Here is a 20,326-nt window from a genome sequence, read left to right as displayed (position 1 = left end):
CTTATCATCGATGGCAGACGACTCATTTCAGGCTTTAGGTATTATATTCTTTATCATTCTGCCGTGAAATCAACCAAGAAACTCATCTTCATGCTAACAAGGTTTATCTCTCATAGGTGACTAGGTTTGGATGGAGGATTACTCTAGGAGCATCTCTCAAATGATTGAAAAGGAGAAACAAGATGGGTTTGTAAGGCGGATTTAGATGGACGGTGTGTTTTTACAATCTTTTCAATCTTTTAAGTGGCCGTTACATGAGCTGAAGGGATAAGACTTGTTTTTATTCTGTTTCTTCTTTCCCGAGGATTGATGCATTGAATGAAGGGAATAGTCCAGCTCTGTGTTTCCTTAGTACTTTCCAATTGTCTTTCATCATTCCTGGTTTTTTCAGTTGGGGTTGTAACTGTTACCTATTCTTTACTAATGAAATTTTAAATTATATTTTTAAAAGGTTAATCTCTGTTAAATTAAGGGATAAAAATACGATCATCACTCTCTACTTTAAATAGCTAAATTTAGCAACAAAATCTCCAGTCGAGATAGTTAATTAAACCATTCCAGATTTTTTTTATAAATTTTAAATAGAGAATCTTTTTTATTTTTTCACAAAAATCCAGCAAAATCCATGCCATGCATGACAGATTAGAGATTAAATTCCATGACAAACCCAATTTTCATTTCGACTTTGTGCTTTCCTTTCTTTTCGTCGTCAAGCTCCTGTAATGGAACATTCTTCCCCAAGAAAGCCTCACTTATCTTCTTTACCTTTAGACTCTGAAAACAAAGCCACTGAATTCCACCCTTTCTCCACTTCACCACCTCACATGCTCGCCTTTCACCTCGCATGGCTCTCCTTGTTCTCTTGTTTCTTTTCCACTTTCTCAATCCCTCCCCTCATACCTATCATGCGCCAAAACCTCAACCTTTCCGCCGCCGACGTCGGCGCCGCCGGTACTGCCGCTTTCGTCGGTTCCATCTTTTCCCGCCTCGCTATGGGACCTGTATGTGACCTCGTTGGCCCACGTATAGCCTCCGCCGCTCTCTCCCTCATCACCGCCCCAATAGTTCTAGCCACCGCTTTTATTTCTTCCCCGACTTCTTTCATCCTCGTTCGTTTCCTCATCGGATTTTGTTTAGCCAACTTTGTAGCTAACCAGTTCTGGATGAGTTCATTGTTCTCCACCTCCGTCGTCGGCCTCGCTAATGGGTTCGCCGCCGGTTGGGCTAACATGGGAGCTGGGGTTGCTCAATTGACCATGCCCCTCTTATATTCCTTCGTCAAATCCTTTAACGTACCGGAAAACACCGCATGGCGAGTCATTTTCGTTGTTCCGGCGACTTTCCAAGCTATAACAGCCATAATGGTCTTAATTTACGGCCAAGAACTGCCATGCAAGGACTCCATAAAGGTTTCTAACAAGCCAAAGGAGAGTTTTTTACGACTTCTGTTCAATGGGTTGATGAACTATAGAGGGTGGATATTGGGTTTAATCTATGGCTGCTGTTTTGGGGTAGAAATGACAATGGATAATATAGTAGCACAGTACTTTTACTACCGATTTGGAGTGAATTTACAGGTTGCAGGGACGATTGCGGCTTGTTTTGGGCTGACGAATTGGTTTGCACGGCCAATGGGTGGGGTTGTGTCGGATCAGATGGCGAAGCTGTTCGGGGTTAGAGGCAGACTTTGGGGGTTGTGGGCGGTGCTGACGGTGGCAGGTTTGCTTTGTGTATTGATGGGACGAGCTAACTCGGTAGGTGGTTCCATTGGTGTGATGTGTATGTTCTCGGTGTTTGTTCAAGCTGCTTCCGGCCTTACGTTTGGCATTGTCCCTTTCGTTTCCAAAAGGTGACGTTGTTTAAACTTTGAACCACAAACGCCCAACACGGTATCACATGGACACAATCTAAGTTAGATTAAAAAAATTATAAAATGGTGATTAAATTATTTAAAAGTTTTTATTTAATTCATTGAGTTGTTATGATTTTTTTAAGCGATGATCTAATTATCAATATCTATCGATTGGTAGAATAACATAGTTAAATTTAAATCGATCTAATGGTCAATATCAGATATAGGAGTGAAAGTTATTTGAATTTTGGTTAAAGTTATTTCATAAAAAAGAAATTAAACTATAGAAAAGAAAGGAAAGAATAGCTTAAGATTAGTGCAGACAAGTACATATGAATAAAAGTATACAATAACAATTTTAATAATTCATTGCATTATTTGAAAATTTTTAAATAATTTATTGATTATTTTATATTTTTTTAAAATTAAATAATGTCTAATTTAATTTTATATATAAAATAATGTGATGTTTTGCAGGTCATTGGGAGTGATATCAGGGATGACAGGAAGTGGAGGGACAGTGGGAGCTGTTGTGACACAGATGCTATTGTTTTCGGGTGATAAATTTTCAACACAAACAAGCATTTCTGTAATGGGGCTTATGATGATCATTTGCACACTTCCAATCTCTTTAATCTATTTTCCTCAATGGGGAGGTATGTTTTGCACTCCCAATGAAACTTCAATAGATGAAGAAGATTATAGCTTGCTGGTTTAAGATTTACAACCAACTATGAGATAGTAAGAGAAATGCAAAACTATTTATCAATTCTCTCCTTTTTGTAATGTATTGCATTGTAAAAAAATATATGGTTTTAAGAAATATTCTTCAAATGGATTGTAAGCACTAAGTATGCAAGGGAAGTAAAGAGAGGCAATGTTGGAACCGGATCGGTTAGACTGAAAATCGGTCGGTACGATGATCTGAATTAAGGGGTTGGACCAAAAAAAAACGGTTTAGGAGACGATTGAACCGGGTCTAAAAGTATTTATGAATTTTAATAATTTATTTAATTTAAATCCGATCAACGATCGGACTAAGAATAGGTGACCTAATCTATTAGACCACGGTTCGATTTTGAAAATCATGAATTAAAACCAATAAGAAAATTTGATTGGACCTGTTTGATTGGTTGCTTCAATAATTAAAAAAATTAAATATTAAATATAGGTATTAAAAATATACATTTAGCTAAATATAAAGCGGTCAATTGGTTTTGGTTTGGATTAATCAGGTCAAGTCAATTCGAGTTTTAAATTTTTAACTCGTTTCAGATTCATTATACTTTCGGGTTAGGAACATTTCAAGTTTGGGTTTTTTCTTAAGCCATTTTGAGTTCAAATAATTTAAGTTTGCCACAAGTTTTTAAATTGGATCATTTCAAACAATTTGTATGAAAGTTTTTGGGGTTATTGAAATTCGAATCAATTTTGGAACAAATCATATTCTAATTTAAATTGGACAGGTTCAAATTGTTGATTTAAATAATAAAATCTAATTAAGTTAAGTTTGAATTCAAGTTACTCGGATTAAATCTTCATACTCGAATCACAGAAGTATAATCTTAAAATTCCATTTCATAGCTTAAAACCTAGTTTTTTTACCAATCTTCTAAATTTCTGGTTCTACTAGATAGAATAGACCTGATTCTTGATTCAATTGGTTCAACTAAACTAATTTTATTTGATCCACCGAGAACTTCATTGTCTAGACCAAACATGTCATTGATAAAAAAAGGGAAATATGTAACAATGAAACTCAAATATGTATTACATCAGATTGTACAAATCATATATTTCGTTTAATACATGGAAAAATGCATCTTGGCATAAATTATGGACGGAACATCCTGAAAGATAAGAAAAACTACTATATATGCAGCCTTTGCATGAACCGTTGGGTTATATTTCATATGCTCAGATCTCAACTTTCGTACAATCGGAACCCTTTGATTCCTACATTCAATCCCGAAAACTTTAAGTTTTAATTACATCCACGAGTCCGTAGAGCTTGCATTTGCTTGTTCCAGCACAAGCTGCACACTCATCGGCATCTCCAGCTACATGGCTCAAGCAGTGTTTGATCCTATCATTCATGACATCCTTCAAAATATAGAAAAACAATTAGAGAAGAAAATATCTGGCGGTCAAGTAAAGCCAACGTACGAGGAAACAGAAACTATCTACAATGATGTTATTAAAAACCCGAAAACAAGACATGCAAAGAGAGATTGATTTAGGGCCAATCATTTGGAAAAGCTAGCAGAGAAAACTTCATAAATTTAATTGAACACATAGTGACCAAAGAGGAAAACAAGAGAGTTCATAGTTCATACAATAAGCAGCTCGAGCAGGTTATGGAGCGTTATTATATACGAGACATGTTTGAGCAATAACAAAGAAAGTTACACAACAATCATCAATCATGTCCTTGACAATGACTTACAGGCTTCTTCATTTCAAAACCCATACGAAATCGACAATTACCAATAAGGAAAACAGGGTGTTTATATGCAATACATGTTTGGACAACAAGAAAGAAAGTTTCACAACAACCGTGCACTTGACAATGACCTATGAGCTTCTTAGTATCAAGCTCGTAAGAAACCGATGGTGAACAATGATGGAAACAAGAGAGTTCGTATCACAAGCAGGCCATGGGGCAGTTATTATATATGACACGTATTTGAGCAATAACAAAGTTTCACAACAATCATGTACTTGATACTGACTTACAAACTTCTTAGCATCAAAAACCATATTACTTGAACTAAATATAATAGCCAGAGAGAACTATACAAAACTCGTACGAAATCAATGATGACCAAAGAGGAAAACAAGTGTTCATACCACAAGCAGCTCGTGCAGGCCGAGTGGGGCAGTTATTATATACGATGCACCAGGGTGATCCCTTGCAGCATCAGCAGTTAACAATGGGATATCCTGTGAAATAACATAGCAACATTCAGCAAACCGGAATTACCCCCAAACTTCTATAGACACAACAAATGTTCTTTGTTGAGTTTATCAGAAGCAAATATATTGAGTTACCTGGTACCAATGCCTTCCAGGGAAGAGAAAGAATGGACTAACAATCACGCGATTTGCTCCTCGTTGAACACACAAACCGAATGCATCTTTTATCGATGGCTCGGCCAACTCCTAGTTAAATTAACTGAAAATGTAAGAATTCAGTGCCCAAAATATGATACTATAACATCTTAAAACCAGTGAAAACATTGACATCTACCTTAAAAACACCAAATACAATATATATATATATGCCTATGTTGCTAAATACAGTGAACCAAATAAAACAGACAACTTCAAAGCTAAAACTACTGTTATCAAATTGCCATCAAAGTTCTAACAGAACACCATCAACATGGGATTCCTTGAAAACTCATGGTTAAAAAAAAAGGGTAAACTATAAAATTAGTCACCCAACTATTAGTCTCTGTTTTGATCACCAAACTATAAGAATTTTCAATTTCAACACTAACATTTTAGATCGTTTCAGTTTTGGTCACTTGAAAATGATGAGGTGGCTTTTTTCTAACTGGTATAATAATACATTTAGTCCTCAATAATTCAATAAATTTAACCTCCACATTTACAAATTCTATCAATTTGATCCTCAAACACATACAATTAATATTTTTAATGGAAAAAAAAGGAATTACCATATGAGCTGGTTCAACAATTGGGTACCCAGATTTTTCTCGAAACATGGCTACAAATTCATCTGAAATTCATTAAAATTTAAGTATAATTAGCTCAAAAAAGTGGTATATTTTTAAATTAATTACCAGATTAAGAAAAAATTAAAGTTTTTTTAAAGCTTACTTAGCATGAGATTGGATTCTTTACGGCGAGAACCATGGTCCACGATGATAACTCCATCTTTTTCACCGACCCCATTTGGGAACTGTTTGAATCCACCATTTTCGAAGCCCAAACTTGACTTCGCTGAGAAATTTCTGATCCTTGAAGGGCCCGTTTGAAATTTTGGGGACTTGAGGGACGCCCAAGTAGATTTTCTTGCAGTTTTGTCAACTGAAGAACTGCAATTCCAAGGACTGAATTGAAAAACAAAGAGTATATGATTCTTCAAAAATGAAAATTCAAAAATATATATTACCTTTTAAGAGGGAGAGTTTGAGGGATGAATAATGATTCTATCGACATCATTGGAGCTAAGTTCTCAATACTTGGGTGAACGCTTTCAATACGAACAAGAAGGACCCAACGATGTCGTATCGTGTATGAATACTTTAGCCCATCTTAAGCCTGAAAAATGAAATTTTTTTGAGTGATGGCCCAGAGATAAGGTAAAATTCAAAGAGGCTGCCCTTAACATAAAGGTTGCTTTATGGCTTATTGCTATAATAAGCCCTCAAACTTTTACCAAAAAATCAATTAAGCTCTTCCAAATTTTTTTAGCTTAACAATTTTGACTAAGAGACCTTTTGATCAACATTACCATTAGAAATTAATGACCATTAACATACGCCACGTCAACCAACAAATATTGATGTAACATATCTAATAAATTACTTTTTTTTATAAATTATATACAATTTATGACTTTTAATCAATTTCTACCAATTTTGATGCTTATTTTTATACATTTTTATATTTTTTAATTTTATAATGTATCTCAACAAATGATTGTCCCAAAAATAAATGATAAGTCAAATTCAAATAAATCTAGACAACCATTTATTTTGTGTATTTATTTTAATATATTTTTTTATTTTAAAAAATGTATTTCTTATTTTTCATCGTGTACTTATTTTTTATTTGCTCATATTCATTGTGTCCATTTATCCTTGTACTCTTTGTAAATTTAGAATTCAATACATGTACTTTTATTTCTATGAATTTAGTCTTTTACTTTTCAAGTTTCAAAATCCATGTCCAACTATTAACACATTAAATTTATTTTGTTAAATTCAAGTTTATTACAACGTCATTTTTAGTTACATGGTTACCAAGTGAGTTTTTTATTATTTTCAAAATATAGCACCAACAAATTAAAAAATGTTAACAATTAATCCTAAATTTTGAAATTTGAAAAGTAAAGTGACTAAATTCCTAAAAATAAAAATATAAGGACTAAATATCAAAATTTGAAGAGTACAAAGACCAATAACATATTTTAACCTTTCTTTTTTTTTACATGTCGAATCCAAGTTAATTTGGTAACTTTTATAACATTTGATACCTAAACTTGGCATTTTTTTTAAAATTTGGTACCTAAATTTATGAAATGTTATACAAGTTATGCAAAATACTAACGATATTAAAAAATTTGTTATGCTACAAAAATAGTCAGTATTAGAGAAAATTCATGTTAAAAAAATAGATATTGAACTATGTTTAACAATTAATATTAAATAAGAAAAAATATTTTAAAACTCCAAATTAAAAGAAATTCATTATTTTCAATTAATAATTAGTTAATTAAAATAAAAGTAATTGAACATATAAAATATAAAAATATATCATATCATCTATCACATGTCGATCATACATTGATTATTTTTGCTATCTCATAAAAATAACATTTTAGTATATTTAAGTAACTTGTAAAACGTTGAAAAGTACCAAATCGAGCAAAAAATTAGATACTAAATTAGACCCTAAAACGATTAAGTACCAATTTAAGAAAAATGTCAAATTTAAGCACCAAATTAAGAAAACGTGACAAGTTCGGATACTAAATATTATATTAAACCATAATAAATTTCTTCATGTTTCAAATTTCTTTCACATGTTTAGAATACACTCCACATGTAAGCTAATATTTAATACCCAAATTGATGGAAGAATCTAATTGATATGATATTACTATTTTAAATTTTAATTATATTTTTAATTTTAAATCACACTTTACTTCCAAATTAATATTTGATACCTAAGCTGATGAAACAATAATATTTTATATAATTAATTATAATTTTAAATTTTAAATCATTGAGGACATGTGTTGCACTTAAATGAAAGAGTTAAGTTTGAGGTGGCCTTTACCTTAACCTGGCTTACTTTTATTTGGAAGTGTATTTAATAAAAGAGTGTAGTTATTGATTTTTTCTTATTAGAGGTGTCCATGAATTAGGTTGAGCACAACTAAAATTTTAGATTCGATTAGTAAGTTGGGCTCGACTCGGCCCAAACAAAAGGCTTAGATTTTTATCCAAGTCCTCTATCCTTTCTCTTTATTTAGATAGATATTCATTTCGTGTAGATTGCAGATGTTGTCTGAATGATTTCTATGAATATTAACGGCAGCAAAGCTAAAACCGTAAAATAATGATCCAGTAAAGTTGGTGTTGCAGTTTCTATTAAAATCAGCAGTCCTTCCCTATTAATCCAACAAATGCCATAAACTTGTCACTGTAAGATAAAGTGCACAGTCTCGAATATATGCATAACATATATTCATAGAAGAAACTAGATTGGTGAGGGGGTGTCGTCTCTGTGAATGAGTGATTAGGGATTGGGAAGGGGTATTAGGGGTTATAATCGGGAAGGGGAATTAGGGGCTGGGAGTGGCAATGTGGGATCGGGTAGGGGAAAAGGGATATGGTTAAAAATTTAGGTTAAAACATTTGAGTCAGACTTAGATTAAAAAAACTTTATCCAAAGTTGGAATATTTGGAATTATAATTTTATTCAAACATTTTCATAATTTGAACCAATCTTCGAATTGGTTCAAGTAGCGTTGCCCATGGAAAGTTGTACATTTGTGGCATGTGAGTGTCAATAATTACTTAAACTCAATCTTGGCAACACAATTAACTTATTCCAATTCATATGTGTGAAAAAGAAAAGGTTAACCGTAATTTTCATCCTTATTTAAATAAAGATACACGAGATTTAGCGTGGTAGTTTCTCACTTCATTTTTAATCTTGTGGTTGAGGGTTCAATTCTCGTTCGTGAGAATGAAGTACATTCTATGGTCAGTTGTTTACCTTTTTTGAGAATACCCACATTGAGCAGATTAGTTATTGCTATCCGTAGTGGATACCTTAATTTCAAAAAAAAAATAGAAGATAAACTACATCTAAGAGCACTAAATTATTCGTAAGTTTACATTTTGATCATTTAACTTCAAAATTTTACAAAATTGTCACTAAACTATTCAAAAGTTTTCATTTAAGTCATTGAACTATTTGAAAATTTTCACTTAAGTCATCAAGCTATTAAGTTTTTTTTTCTTTAAAAAGTCCATATAGCAAGCTTCAAGCGACGATTTGATGACCAATATAGTGGATCAGTATCCATTGACAAGTAGAATAACATAGCGTAGATCCAAATTGATTTGACGGTCAATGTCGAAGATCAAAGAAAAAAGTTGCTTAGATTTTTGTTTGTGGATTCGTGAAGTTTAAAGTTGTTTCGTGAAAAAAATGAACTATAAAAAAAAGAAAGGAAATGCGTGTTTTCGATCGGTACATGTGGTGTGAACAAATAAAATCATATAGCAACAATTTTAATAGCCTAGTGACTTAAATAAAAAATGTTAATAATTTAATAACAATTTTTAACAATTTTCATTAAAAGATTGCAAAAAGATGATGATTCAAAGAGACAAAAAAAAATGGTGTTATTGTCTAAGGTTGTTGAAAGAAAAGGATGAAAATGGAGGTTGATAAATCACTATTTTGGCATTGATCTCTAATGATTTTAGAGAAGACACATTGCTTAGCCAATACCCCACTTTTAGTAGTTGCATTTCTTTAGGATTAATAAACCACTTTTGACCCTTTTTCATTTATTGTTATTTAATAATCAAGTCCTTATAATTTTATAACAACCAGTTAGTTAGCACTTCTTTTTCTCAAACCATCCTATTTTTTATGTTTATTTCCTTCTTCTAGGAATATCATAACATTTCCTTTTCTTTCATCTATATTTCTCATCATATCTATTCAAAAGTCATAATTAATGCCATTTAATTTTTGCTTTTTAAACCATGTTTTTATCAATTCATTTTAATTAATTTAAGTAAATAAATATCATATGTTTTAAATAAAGACACATGATAGTTTTAAATTTTGTTTGGAAAATTTAAAAAACCCTAAACATTAGTATACTAAATAATTTTTATATATTATTAGAAACCCATCCCTACTTATTTAATTTGTAGTAAATGGGAATAAAGGGTATTTTTAAATTTTATTGCAAAATGATGAAAATATAAAAAATTATTTGAATTTGGATTTTGGAAGCCTTTACAATTGCCTTTCAAAATTTTGAAATATATATATATATATATATACTTTTTTCTTGATTGAAGCAATAATTCACTATAATTATATTCAATTATTGGGGAAAAAAAGAAAAATATTCTCATTATGTTTATCTGTTTAAGCTATAGAACATGAGATTTTAGTGCCACAATGTAGGTGAAGCATTCCACTAGCAAGGTAAATGGATAATTAGACATGGGTTTTTTTTATGGAAATTATAATTAATAACATGCCTATTTTATTGAATTATTATTTTATACACTCCATAAGCGAGTGCTGATTGATGCTACCCTATTTTACATTGTTAGTGGAGTTTTTTAGATTCTATAAGCACGTGGAGGGTTATTTATATAATTTTTTTTACCACACTTTATAATACATTTGTCAAACCCTTAATTCGTTTACAGAGTTTAAAAAACTCTACTGACGATGTATCAAATAAATTTCTATAGAATAATAATTAAATAATACACTTGACATCATTCTAAACCCGTTTATAAATTTTTTTACTGCACTGTCCATGGATATAATAATTACCCATTTTATTTTCATGTACAATATATATTTCTTTCAAGACTAAGTGTGAATTTTTATTGAACTTATATTTTAAATAATTCATAGTAATTTTTGTTTGTTTGTTGGGATTTTTGGTGGATCAAATCTTTAAAATATTATTCAATTGATTTATATTTAAAAATTAATTGGCATAATTTTTAATAAACAATAAATATTATTATAAGGGCAGTTGTGTCTTTTAATAATTTATATAAAAATTTTAAAATAATTTATTTAAAACACAATATTAGGGTTTAACCTTAAAACCCCAGCCACTCTTTTAAAAATGTTGTTTCCTTTTAAAGTAATTTAAAGATAAAATATAAATCTATCTCTTTTTTAATTAATTTCACATACATAATAAATATGAAATAATCTAATAGTTTAAGTCCATTTTTTTTGAATTCCTTAATTTAAAAAAATACAAGGTAAGAGATGATAGAAAAATACAAGCTAAGATGGAGATAATTTAGATTAAAAAATGAAAAAAAGATTTAAACAATAAAAGTACATAGACATATTAAAATTCTATATAGTTTTGGAAATTTATTATAATTATATTCTACAAAAAAAAGTAAAAAGATAATTGATAAAAAAAATTAAAGTTGAAACAAGAGCAATGTTGGAAGAATTATTCTTAGCTAGGGATAAAAGGTTTCGGAAAGTTGAAGTTGAGTATGATAATGCTTTGTTTGGTTGAATTACTTTTGTCTGGTGGAGGAGCTAGTAGTAGTTTAGTGAAACTACAGCTGTTACATCAAGTTTTGCGTCGTAAATGGGAGATTCGTATCCGACTTATCTCAAGAACTCTTAATGGTGTTGCTGATCACATGACTAAATGTGCTGATACAAGTAGCTCTTTGATACGTTTATTTAGATCCCCACCGGCTTCGGTCATGAACTTGTTGGGAAGAGATCGCAATATATTTATTTACTCTTGATTATAGTTTTATCTAATATAATCGCTTAATGCTGTCATTTTCTACAAAAAAATTAAAATATACTCTGAGTTATTATATTTTTCATAGATTTTAAATTTAGTCCATACTTTTATTTCAAGTAATATAATTTCTTTAATTGTTGGATTTAAAAATGCAAGTCCAATTGTTAACGACATTAAAATTATTTTGTTAAATTCAGGTTTGTTGCAACATCATTTTTTTAATTTTACGTCTACTAAGTGAGTATTTTTTTTATTTAAAAATTAGGGGCGAAGATAAGAGTAGGTAGTCGCCTTGCCCCGCTCCAATGGTAAAATTTTCATTTAGATCCTTTAAAATTTAAGAAAATTCAAATTATTATAATGGTAAAATTGCACTTTGACTCCTAAAATTTCATAATTCATAATTATTATAATGGTTTTGTCTCTATTCAAAAGTCACACCAACAAATTTAATAAAAATTTATAATGTTAACAATCAGACCTTAATGTTGAAATCTAAAACTAATGAGACTAAATTCCTAAAACAAAAGTATAAAGACTAAATTTTAATTTATAAAAAGTACTTGAACTTATAGCATATTTTAACCTTAAAAACACGATATGAATAATTAATGGTTAAAATATGCCATAAATCCAATACTCTTCCTAAATTTAGAATTTAATTCTTATACTTTTATTTTTAGGAATCTAGCTCTCTATCTTTCAATTTTCAAAATTGATTCAATTGTTAACACTGTTAAAATTATATTGTTAAATTCAGGTTCATTGTAATGTCATTTTTTAGTTAGGCTACCAAGTAAGTAAATTTTTTGTTTCAAAAAGTCACACCAACAAATTTAACAAATAAAATTAACAATCTTAACATTTGACCTAAATTTTGAAATCTTAAAAGTAGAGTGACTAAATTCTTGAAAGTCCTTTTATTTCTAGGAATTTAGCCTCTACTTTTAGATTTCAAATTTAGGTTCAATTGTTAAGATTGTTTTTTTTTTAGTTAAATTGGTTGGCGTGACATTTTAAAATTAAAAATATTCACTTGCGAGGCATGTAACTATAAAAATATGTTGTAATGAATCTGAATTTAACAAAACAAAACTAACAATTGAACTTAAATTCTGAAATTTGAAAAAAATATAGGGACTATATTCCTAGAAATAAAAATATATAGACTAAAATTTAAATTTACAAAGAGTATGGGGACTTATGGCACATTTTAACCTTTAACCAAAATAATAAAAATACAACAGGAATAATTAAATTAAGAGGGAAAAAAGAAAAGAAAAGAGTAGGAAAATGAGAAGGCAACTGGAGTGGGATCTGTGTTGAAAAGGGATCTGATCTCCTTCTTCTCACGCAAACTTTACTGAACCAAAAAAAAAAAAACCTGTCTTCCCTTTACGACTCCCACATCAGTGGGCGAATTCGAAACGTTCTTTCTTTGCCTTCACTTTCATCATCACTTCACCATTTTCCTTTCAAACTTTCTCTCCAACCAAACAACAACTGGAACGTCAAATCCTCTCAATTTCTTAACTGAATTCAACTCATTTGCAAGAAAAAGAAAATGGTGTTTTCGTTGTTGTCTTTCGAGTGATAGAAAGAAAAAAAAAACACATAAAGTAATTAATTAAGTAAAAGAAAGAAAAGAATGAGTGCCATGAAGCGAAAACCGGTTCAGCAAAAATCACAGATTAGATGGAAGAGGAAAGTTTTGGCGGCGCTTTTAGTGTTGCTTTGTTTCGCGAGTTTAGTGTTAATGGAGACACAGTACCCTCAAGTTGTTTCTTTGTCTTCTTTACGACATCGTTTCATCGTTAAACCGAAGATCGCCTTCCTTTTCATCGCTAGGAATCGGCTTCCTCTTGATATGGTTTGGGATGCTTTCTTCAAGGTACTTCAATTAATTTACTTAATTATTCCTGAATTTAGTAAAGCCTGCTTAATATGGATGCTTTGTAGTTTGCTTTACTATGTTTCTAATTTTAGCATATGTGGATAAAGTTTGTTATCTTTTCTTTTTAGCTACATTTTTATCTTAAATTAGTTACTAAATATTTCTATAGATTTGAAAATTAGAGAAATTACTATGCCTCTTTCTGAATTATGATCTTGATCATCATAATCATGAAGTGTTTCTGTTAATCTCTTTTTATATTCTTTATTAATTTATTTTTGCAGGGAGAAGTGAACAGGTTTTCAGTTATGTTTTCTTTTTAGCTAAATTTTCCTTAAATTAGTTACTAAATCTTTCTATAGATTTGAAAATTAGAGAAATTATTATGCCTCTTTCTGAATTATGATCTTGATTATCATAATTACGAATTGTTTTGTTAATCTTTTAAAAATATTCTTTGTTAATTTAATTTTGCCGGGAGAAGAGAACAAGTTTTCAGTTATCTTTTCTTTTAGCTACATTTTCCTTAAATTAGTTACTAAATATTTTAGATTTGAAAATTAGAGAAATTATTATGCCTCTTTCTGAATTATGATCTTGATCATAATAATCATGAAGTGTTTTTGTTAATCTTTTTTTTCTTTTTATTTATTTATTTTTTGCAGGGAGAAGAGAATAGGTTTTCAGTTTATGTTCATTCTAGGCCTGGTTTTTTATTAAACAAGGGAACAACGAGATCCGCTTATTTTTTGAATCGGCAAGTTAATGATAGCATTCAGGTTAATTTTTGGACCATTTATTAAGACTATAATATCTTTTTTGTTACTATATAAGAAATTTGAACTTGCTTTTTTAATTGTCAGAGTTCTTTGTTTCGGTGTCCACATCCGAATAAATGTGTTTATGTTATCCCCTTGTCCTCATTGTGGTGCTTATGTTGATATGACAATTTTAAATGGCATTGGGATCTTGATTTTCTGGGGCCACAACCTGCCTAGTGCTTCCTTAAGGTCACTGTGTTGTTGCATGGACTTTGTATACATGCATATATGTGCATGCATCTTTTCCGTTAAGGGAATATAACTATACTATATATGTTATTAAATTATCAATTTGTTTGCAGTCCTTCATCCGTGGAGGAGTTGTTAAATTGCCAAAGGATCTGACTCTTCACACTTAAGATGTAGGATAGCTAAGCCTGAATATCTGAGAGTAGAATATTTCATAACCAATAGAGTTGTTATAATGACGAGTTTGTTGGTTTAACTTTTGCTGCATGTATCTAAGATATTTGTGGACCCTTTGGTCTGAAATTCATTCATGCAATCGATCATAAATAGTAGCCTAGTGCATTACGAAAATGCTGATGATAGATTGTGAACTATCAAATTTTAGTGTTTCTTGACATGAAAAGATTTCCTTCATGTGTTCTATTTCAGGTAGATTGGGGAGAAGCGACTATGATTGAGGCTGAGCGTATATTGCTTAGACATGCGCTGACGGATCCTTATAATGAACGCTTTGTTTTTGTCTCGGATAGGTGAGGATTGGTTTCTATGATGATTGTGCCGTTAAGACCTTTCTTTATTTGCATTATTTTCAGTTTCGAAGCTAAGAGAACGCTACTTTTTTGAAAATTTGGTATCTAAAAATACTTCAGTTACTTGGTTTCTTCTCAGCTGTATACCAATTTATAACTTCAGTTACACGTATGACTATATCATGTCAACATCAACCAGTTTTGTAGACAGGTTAGTGCACCTTTGAATTTTAATTTGTAGATGTATTTTTTGTATCTCACATGCCATCCATTATTAATATCTATTTGGACAAATTGGCTACTGAATATTGGACTGTTCAAATGGTCTATTGACAGAGTTTAGTTTTAGGTCACCTATAGAGAGAATTGGTGATTAACTATTAACTTTTCAGCTGCATCTATATTTCTTATTTATCTTTGCTTGCGTAAACATTGTGATGCTTCCTCAACAAGCTACAAAAGCTAAAAACCTGCTTCTTGACTGGGAAAGTATACCCTATATGGACTTATGTCATTCTGCCCGTGCCTATTATACATACTTTGCTGATCTCGAATAGCCCCTTTTTCTCAGTAAGACCTTGCTCTGGGGAATAGATACCAAATCAAAAACGAGTTTGAATGCTTAATTCTGAACTAACTTTAAGATGTGCCTATATTGTCGTTAAATGATTCCGTTTCCTGTTAGCATAAACTGGAATCAACTGGTATAAACTTATATGATGCCTTCTTAGGTCTTGTAATATTTTGCTATGCACCAACCTTTATGTTAAAGTGATTTTAAGATTCTCTTTCTCTGAGTGCTCCAATTACTTGTGAGCAGCTTCGCTGATACAAAAGAGGGTCGCTACAACCCAAAAATGGATCCTGTTATTCCTGTTTACAACTGGAGGAAAGGATCTCAGGTAACAGTCAGGTTTTTTGTGGTTGACATCTCCTTATCTTTTCATTGATATAAAAGAAAGTAAAATAGCATTTATTTTTGCTGCGGAACTTTGCAGTTCTAACAACTTATAGTCACCTTACAATTTGCTTATCTTGCAGTGGGTTGTGCTAACAAGAAAGCATGCAGGGGTGGTTGTAAATGATACTACAGTCTTTCCCATGTTTCAACAACACTGCAAGGCAAGTTGTCTTGCATTTATGACTGCTGGCCATTTTATTAATTTAAAAGGATCATGATCTTCGTAGTCAAGAATGGTGTGAACTTAAGAATTTCAAGCTAATGTCAGTGCTTTCTTCACATGTTTTGAGAATAAATTTTACAAAATGGACGGTTATTTTGACTCCATTGCAAGCTTAGCATGTGAAATTATGGTTCCTTCTCTCAACAGGCCGAGTTTTTTAGAATACACTAAAGCAAATTATCTAAAAAGATTTTCATGGTTGTTAAGGATATGCTATTTTCTCATATTTTATCTAATCAATATCATGCAGAGGAAATCATTACCGGAGTTTTGGCGAGATCGTCCATTTGTAAGTATGAATATGTCCTTTTTATGTATTTTTCAATATTATTTCGAGTCAATTTGCAGGAAGTTTCTTTATACTTTTTAAGTGTTTTAATAGATAAAACGATCTCATGCATTTATATTGTGCAGCCAGCTGATCCAGCAAAGGAGCACAATTGTATACCAGATGAACATTACGTTCAAACATTACTTGCGGTAAGAACTTACCTGCAACATTGCCCTTCTCGACCTTTTTATTCAGCTCTTGAGTTGATATAAAAAGTTTCCTTTTTTTGGGAAAAGACATTCAAAATTGCTGTTCTCATCTTCATACTCTTTTAATCAGTGAACATTTTGATTTTGCACTTGAAATTTCTTCTAAGGCTTTGCACTAAAGTGCTAATCATACTGCTTTTGTCATTCTTTCTTTTGTTTTTCAAATTATTATATCTCTTTGAATAACAATCTTATTCAAAATATTCAGCAAGAAGGCTTTGAAGGGGAAATTACGCGCAGATCATTAACCTATTCTGCATGGGATCTTTCGGCCTCAAAAGATCGTGAACGCCGCGGATGGCATCCTGTGACTTATAAGTTTTCTGATGCCACTCCTGTGCTAATCAAATCCATAAAGGTACCTTTGCCCTTCCTTTGAGCTCCTAGATGGTAATAGATTATCGATCTCCTATATTTAAAGCTAAAAGAACAAGAATCATATTTGATAGGCATTTGTACCGGAAACTAATAAGTTCAACTAAAAACTGTTGTAATTCTTCATTTTTCTTGAACTACTTGTATCTGACACTCCAAATATATGGAAATCTTGAATGTTCGCATGTTGTATGCTCAGACCCGAATCTAAGTAAACATTGATTGTATTTCATGAAGTGATCGGGAAAACTAAAGGTGTTTAATGACTTATGCAGGATATTGACAATATCAATTATGAAACTGAAAACAGAAGAGAATGGTGCAGTAGCAAGGGGAAGCCAGCCCCTTGCTTCCTTTTTGCGAGAAAATTCACCAGGCCTGCGGCTCTCCACCTTCTTAATTTGGTAAGTTCTAATTTTACACAAATCTTTTTAGCATATAAAGATGCTGAGAATAACCCGGATGTCTTTTGATATGCATGACCATTTTATGTAACTCGGATTTTATTTTTGGTTGAATACCTTTTTTGGCCCTTATACTATAGCTAAATTATCACTTTGGTACCGGTACAATCTTTTATCAGTTTGACCCCTGTACTATCATTCTGCATACTTCGTTTCCCCATTGTTGATTTCCATTTAAAAAAAAGAAAGGCTTATTATCTCTTTTGGTTCATGTACTGTAACTAAATTATCACATTGGTACTTGTACAAATCTTTTATCGGGTTGGCCCCTGTACATCCTTGTGTATACCCCGTGTGGAAATTAAGTTGTCCACATGTTGACATGTGATAGACTTTAGGGTTTTTTTAACAAAAATGAACAGTGGGGTAGCGGGTATACAACATGATAGTAGAATGGCTAGAGTGATAAAAAAAATTGTACAGATACCAAAGTAATAATTTAGCTATGGTACAAGGACCAAAAGAGGTAATAAACCTTTGTTTTTTTTTTCCCGAAGTACCTTCATCCAATACATATCCATATCCAAAACTCACCTCATAAAATAACATTTGCTTTTTTGTGGTTCTTGGTTTTTGTTGTTGAACAGTCGGTTCTGGGAGCTCGCCGAGGAGCAAAAAGTGAAACATAACAATACAAAGGGTAATTTTCTGTACTTTGGCTAATGTTAGGTAGGATTTGTTAGGCTTAACCTGTTGTATTTTTTGCAGTAAAAAATAATAGAGGGAGCTGTAAATTTAGAGAGGGGGAAATGAAATCCAAAGTTTGTTGTTGTATAATAAGAATATCATTTTCTAAATAAAAATATACATATATGAAAATTTTCATTGTTTTATCCATGGATATTTAATTTTTATTTTTATTATTTTATACAATGTATGTTTCTACTCATACCCTCAGCTTATTACTTGGAAGAAAAGAAACGGTGCAGTTAAGCGGGTTTAAACATATGTTCTCGTATATTTTAATAAATATATATCTGTAATAATTTATTTTAATTTATTATGTACAAATTAAAATATTAAAAATATTTCTTTGTAAAATCTGTACTTAAATTTACATAAAATTGTTTATTATTAAATAGATAATTTGAGATGATCGAAAATTTTAAAAATAAAATGTCGTTGGGTTCTGGACCTTCGGGCCTATCGAGCTGGATAGGTAATGGACATATATATATTGAGGTAAATAACGGAATAATTAAACGAAATTAACTAGAAATATTTAATGGACAAACCTGTATTCTTATTAAAAGTCAATTTAGTAATATCATCTGCTTCAATTCTAAACAAAAATTTCAATTACAAAATATTAAATACTTTAAATATATAATTTTATTAAATAATAAATGAATTTTTTGAGTCGTATGAGTCGATCTTAAATTGTGGGGACCCGTTTCAAGCAAAAATAGAAGTTTAACTTATTCATTGTTTAGTCTTTAGGGGGTTGAAAGGAAGTGGATGTACATGTTTGCTGCTCCATTGTTGAAATTGCAAATAAGAGAAATAAAGCCTTTACCGCATTATTTTGTTCCCAGCATCTAGATTTGTTATGATGTTGTAACAATTAAGTGGATGGTTAACACTGTAAGGGATGCAACTTGTTTACACTGGTATGAAGAGTTACTAAAATGGGGACGGTTCACATTGCAGATGATGCAAAGAGCCGCTAGGATGATGATTTGAGAAAGTTGGGTTTAAGTTTAAGCAAAGTATGACAACATAGACTACTTGTACGTCTAATCCTTACCCCCCCTCCCCAGTCTTAAGAAGGAATATTTGATTAAATGCTAAAGTTACATATTTTATGTAACTTAAATTGGTTGATTTATTAGAATACACCACTAATTTTGCCATATTTATTGAATTTTGTGCAGGAATGTAATTTGGGGCTAAATAGAAGAAAAAGGAAACAATTGGGCTGAATTGAAGAAAGAAGCGAAAAAGGAGGGCCAAAGAAGAATTTTTCCAAGATTAATTAGCTGAAATTTTTGAGTTAGTGGGAGAATATTTTGGGATTTATTTTATTTTGGGATATTTTTTCCTTAATTTCCTATGATTAGTTGGCTCCTAATTTAGTAAATCAACTAGTATAAATAGAGCTTGTATTGTTCATCATTTCATCAATCAATAAAATATTAAGCTTTCATCTTTTCAATACATTTTCTCTCTTCTTGTCACGAATTCATTTGTTGTTTCTTTAGTTTCTTTTCTTTTAATTTATCAAATACCAACATGTCCCAAACCTTAGCCAATTAAACTCATTTTGCAGCTTTAGGTCGGAATTAACCTCGTCAAAACCCGTGAGTTACGAACCTGAGCCATTTAACTCCTAAAATTCCAGTACTTATTACTTCTCCGGATTAAGAGTATGATTTTGTCAGCTCATAAAGTCAGATCAACACTAAGTCAAAAAAGACGTCGTTTGATTTAGTGTGATTAGACTTACAGTTGGAATTCCGAAAGGAACGTTTCTAATCGGTTTTCTGTGAACACATTGGCGTGCCAAGTGGAGATAGCTGTTTGGTTCCGTCAAGGGAAGTAGTAACCGGATTTGAATACCCCACGCGGTTGAGGGTACTGGTTCGAGCTAGGCTCTTCTAGAACGCAAGCTGCCGGAGTTCTAAATCACGAACGTTTCGTGGTTGTTCGATCGGTAAGGGTTAGTTATTGGACGTTCCATAACTAATTTACACAAGGAAGAGTTGGTGTCCGAGGCGTCC

At 31.4% G+C, this 20,326-nt stretch overlaps 3 protein-coding genes across 4 annotated transcripts; 2 read left to right on the top strand and 1 right to left on the bottom strand.

Moving 5' to 3' along the window:
• The first annotated feature begins 301 nt into the window (after positions 1 to 301).
• LOC105768922 (high affinity nitrate transporter 2.7) lies at positions 302 to 2,686 on the top strand. Its single transcript, XM_012589194.2, has 2 exons — positions 302 to 1,849; positions 2,330 to 2,686. Exons 1-2 carry the CDS (start codon positions 723 to 725, stop codon positions 2,568 to 2,570), a joined length of 1,368 nt encoding a protein of 455 aa, XP_012444648.2. The 5' UTR covers positions 302 to 722; the 3' UTR covers positions 2,571 to 2,686.
• Positions 2,687 to 3,599: 913 nt separating this feature from the next.
• LOC105768925 (sirohydrochlorin ferrochelatase, chloroplastic) lies at positions 3,600 to 6,161 on the bottom strand. Its single transcript, XM_012589209.2, has 6 exons — positions 5,994 to 6,161; positions 5,699 to 5,916; positions 5,536 to 5,597; positions 4,904 to 5,014; positions 4,703 to 4,795; positions 3,600 to 3,955 (listed from the first exon to the last, which is right to left on the bottom strand). The coding sequence occupies exons 1-6, from the start codon at positions 6,041 to 6,043 to the stop codon at positions 3,830 to 3,832; spliced, it is 660 nt and encodes a 219-aa protein (XP_012444663.1). The 5' UTR covers positions 6,044 to 6,161; the 3' UTR covers positions 3,600 to 3,829.
• Positions 6,162 to 12,893: 6,732 nt separating this feature from the next.
• LOC105768932 (glycosyltransferase BC10) lies at positions 12,894 to 18,439 on the top strand. 2 transcript variants are annotated; one of them, XM_052634053.1, is made up of 12 exons: positions 12,894 to 13,500; positions 14,169 to 14,282; positions 14,943 to 15,043; positions 15,183 to 15,254; positions 15,864 to 15,945; positions 16,085 to 16,165; positions 16,478 to 16,516; positions 16,642 to 16,707; positions 16,976 to 17,125; positions 17,418 to 17,546; positions 18,194 to 18,246; positions 18,315 to 18,439. In XM_052634053.1, the coding sequence occupies exons 1-11, from the start codon at positions 13,258 to 13,260 to the stop codon at positions 18,233 to 18,235; spliced, it is 1,119 nt and encodes a 372-aa protein (XP_052490013.1). In that variant the 5' UTR covers positions 12,894 to 13,257; the 3' UTR covers positions 18,236 to 18,246; positions 18,315 to 18,439. The 2 variants fall into 2 exon arrangements, with proteins under 2 accessions (XP_052490013.1, XP_012444693.1); XM_012589239.2 differs by having other exon boundaries at positions 18,194 to 18,439.
• Positions 18,440 to 20,326: the final 1,887 nt, after the last annotated feature.

This window comes from Gossypium raimondii, chromosome 7 (assembly GCF_025698545.1).
Source record: "Gossypium raimondii isolate GPD5lz chromosome 7, ASM2569854v1, whole genome shotgun sequence".
Lineage (NCBI taxonomy): Eukaryota > Viridiplantae > Streptophyta > Magnoliopsida > Malvales > Malvaceae > Gossypium > Gossypium raimondii.
This window is presented reverse-complemented; position numbering and strand designations above follow the sequence as displayed.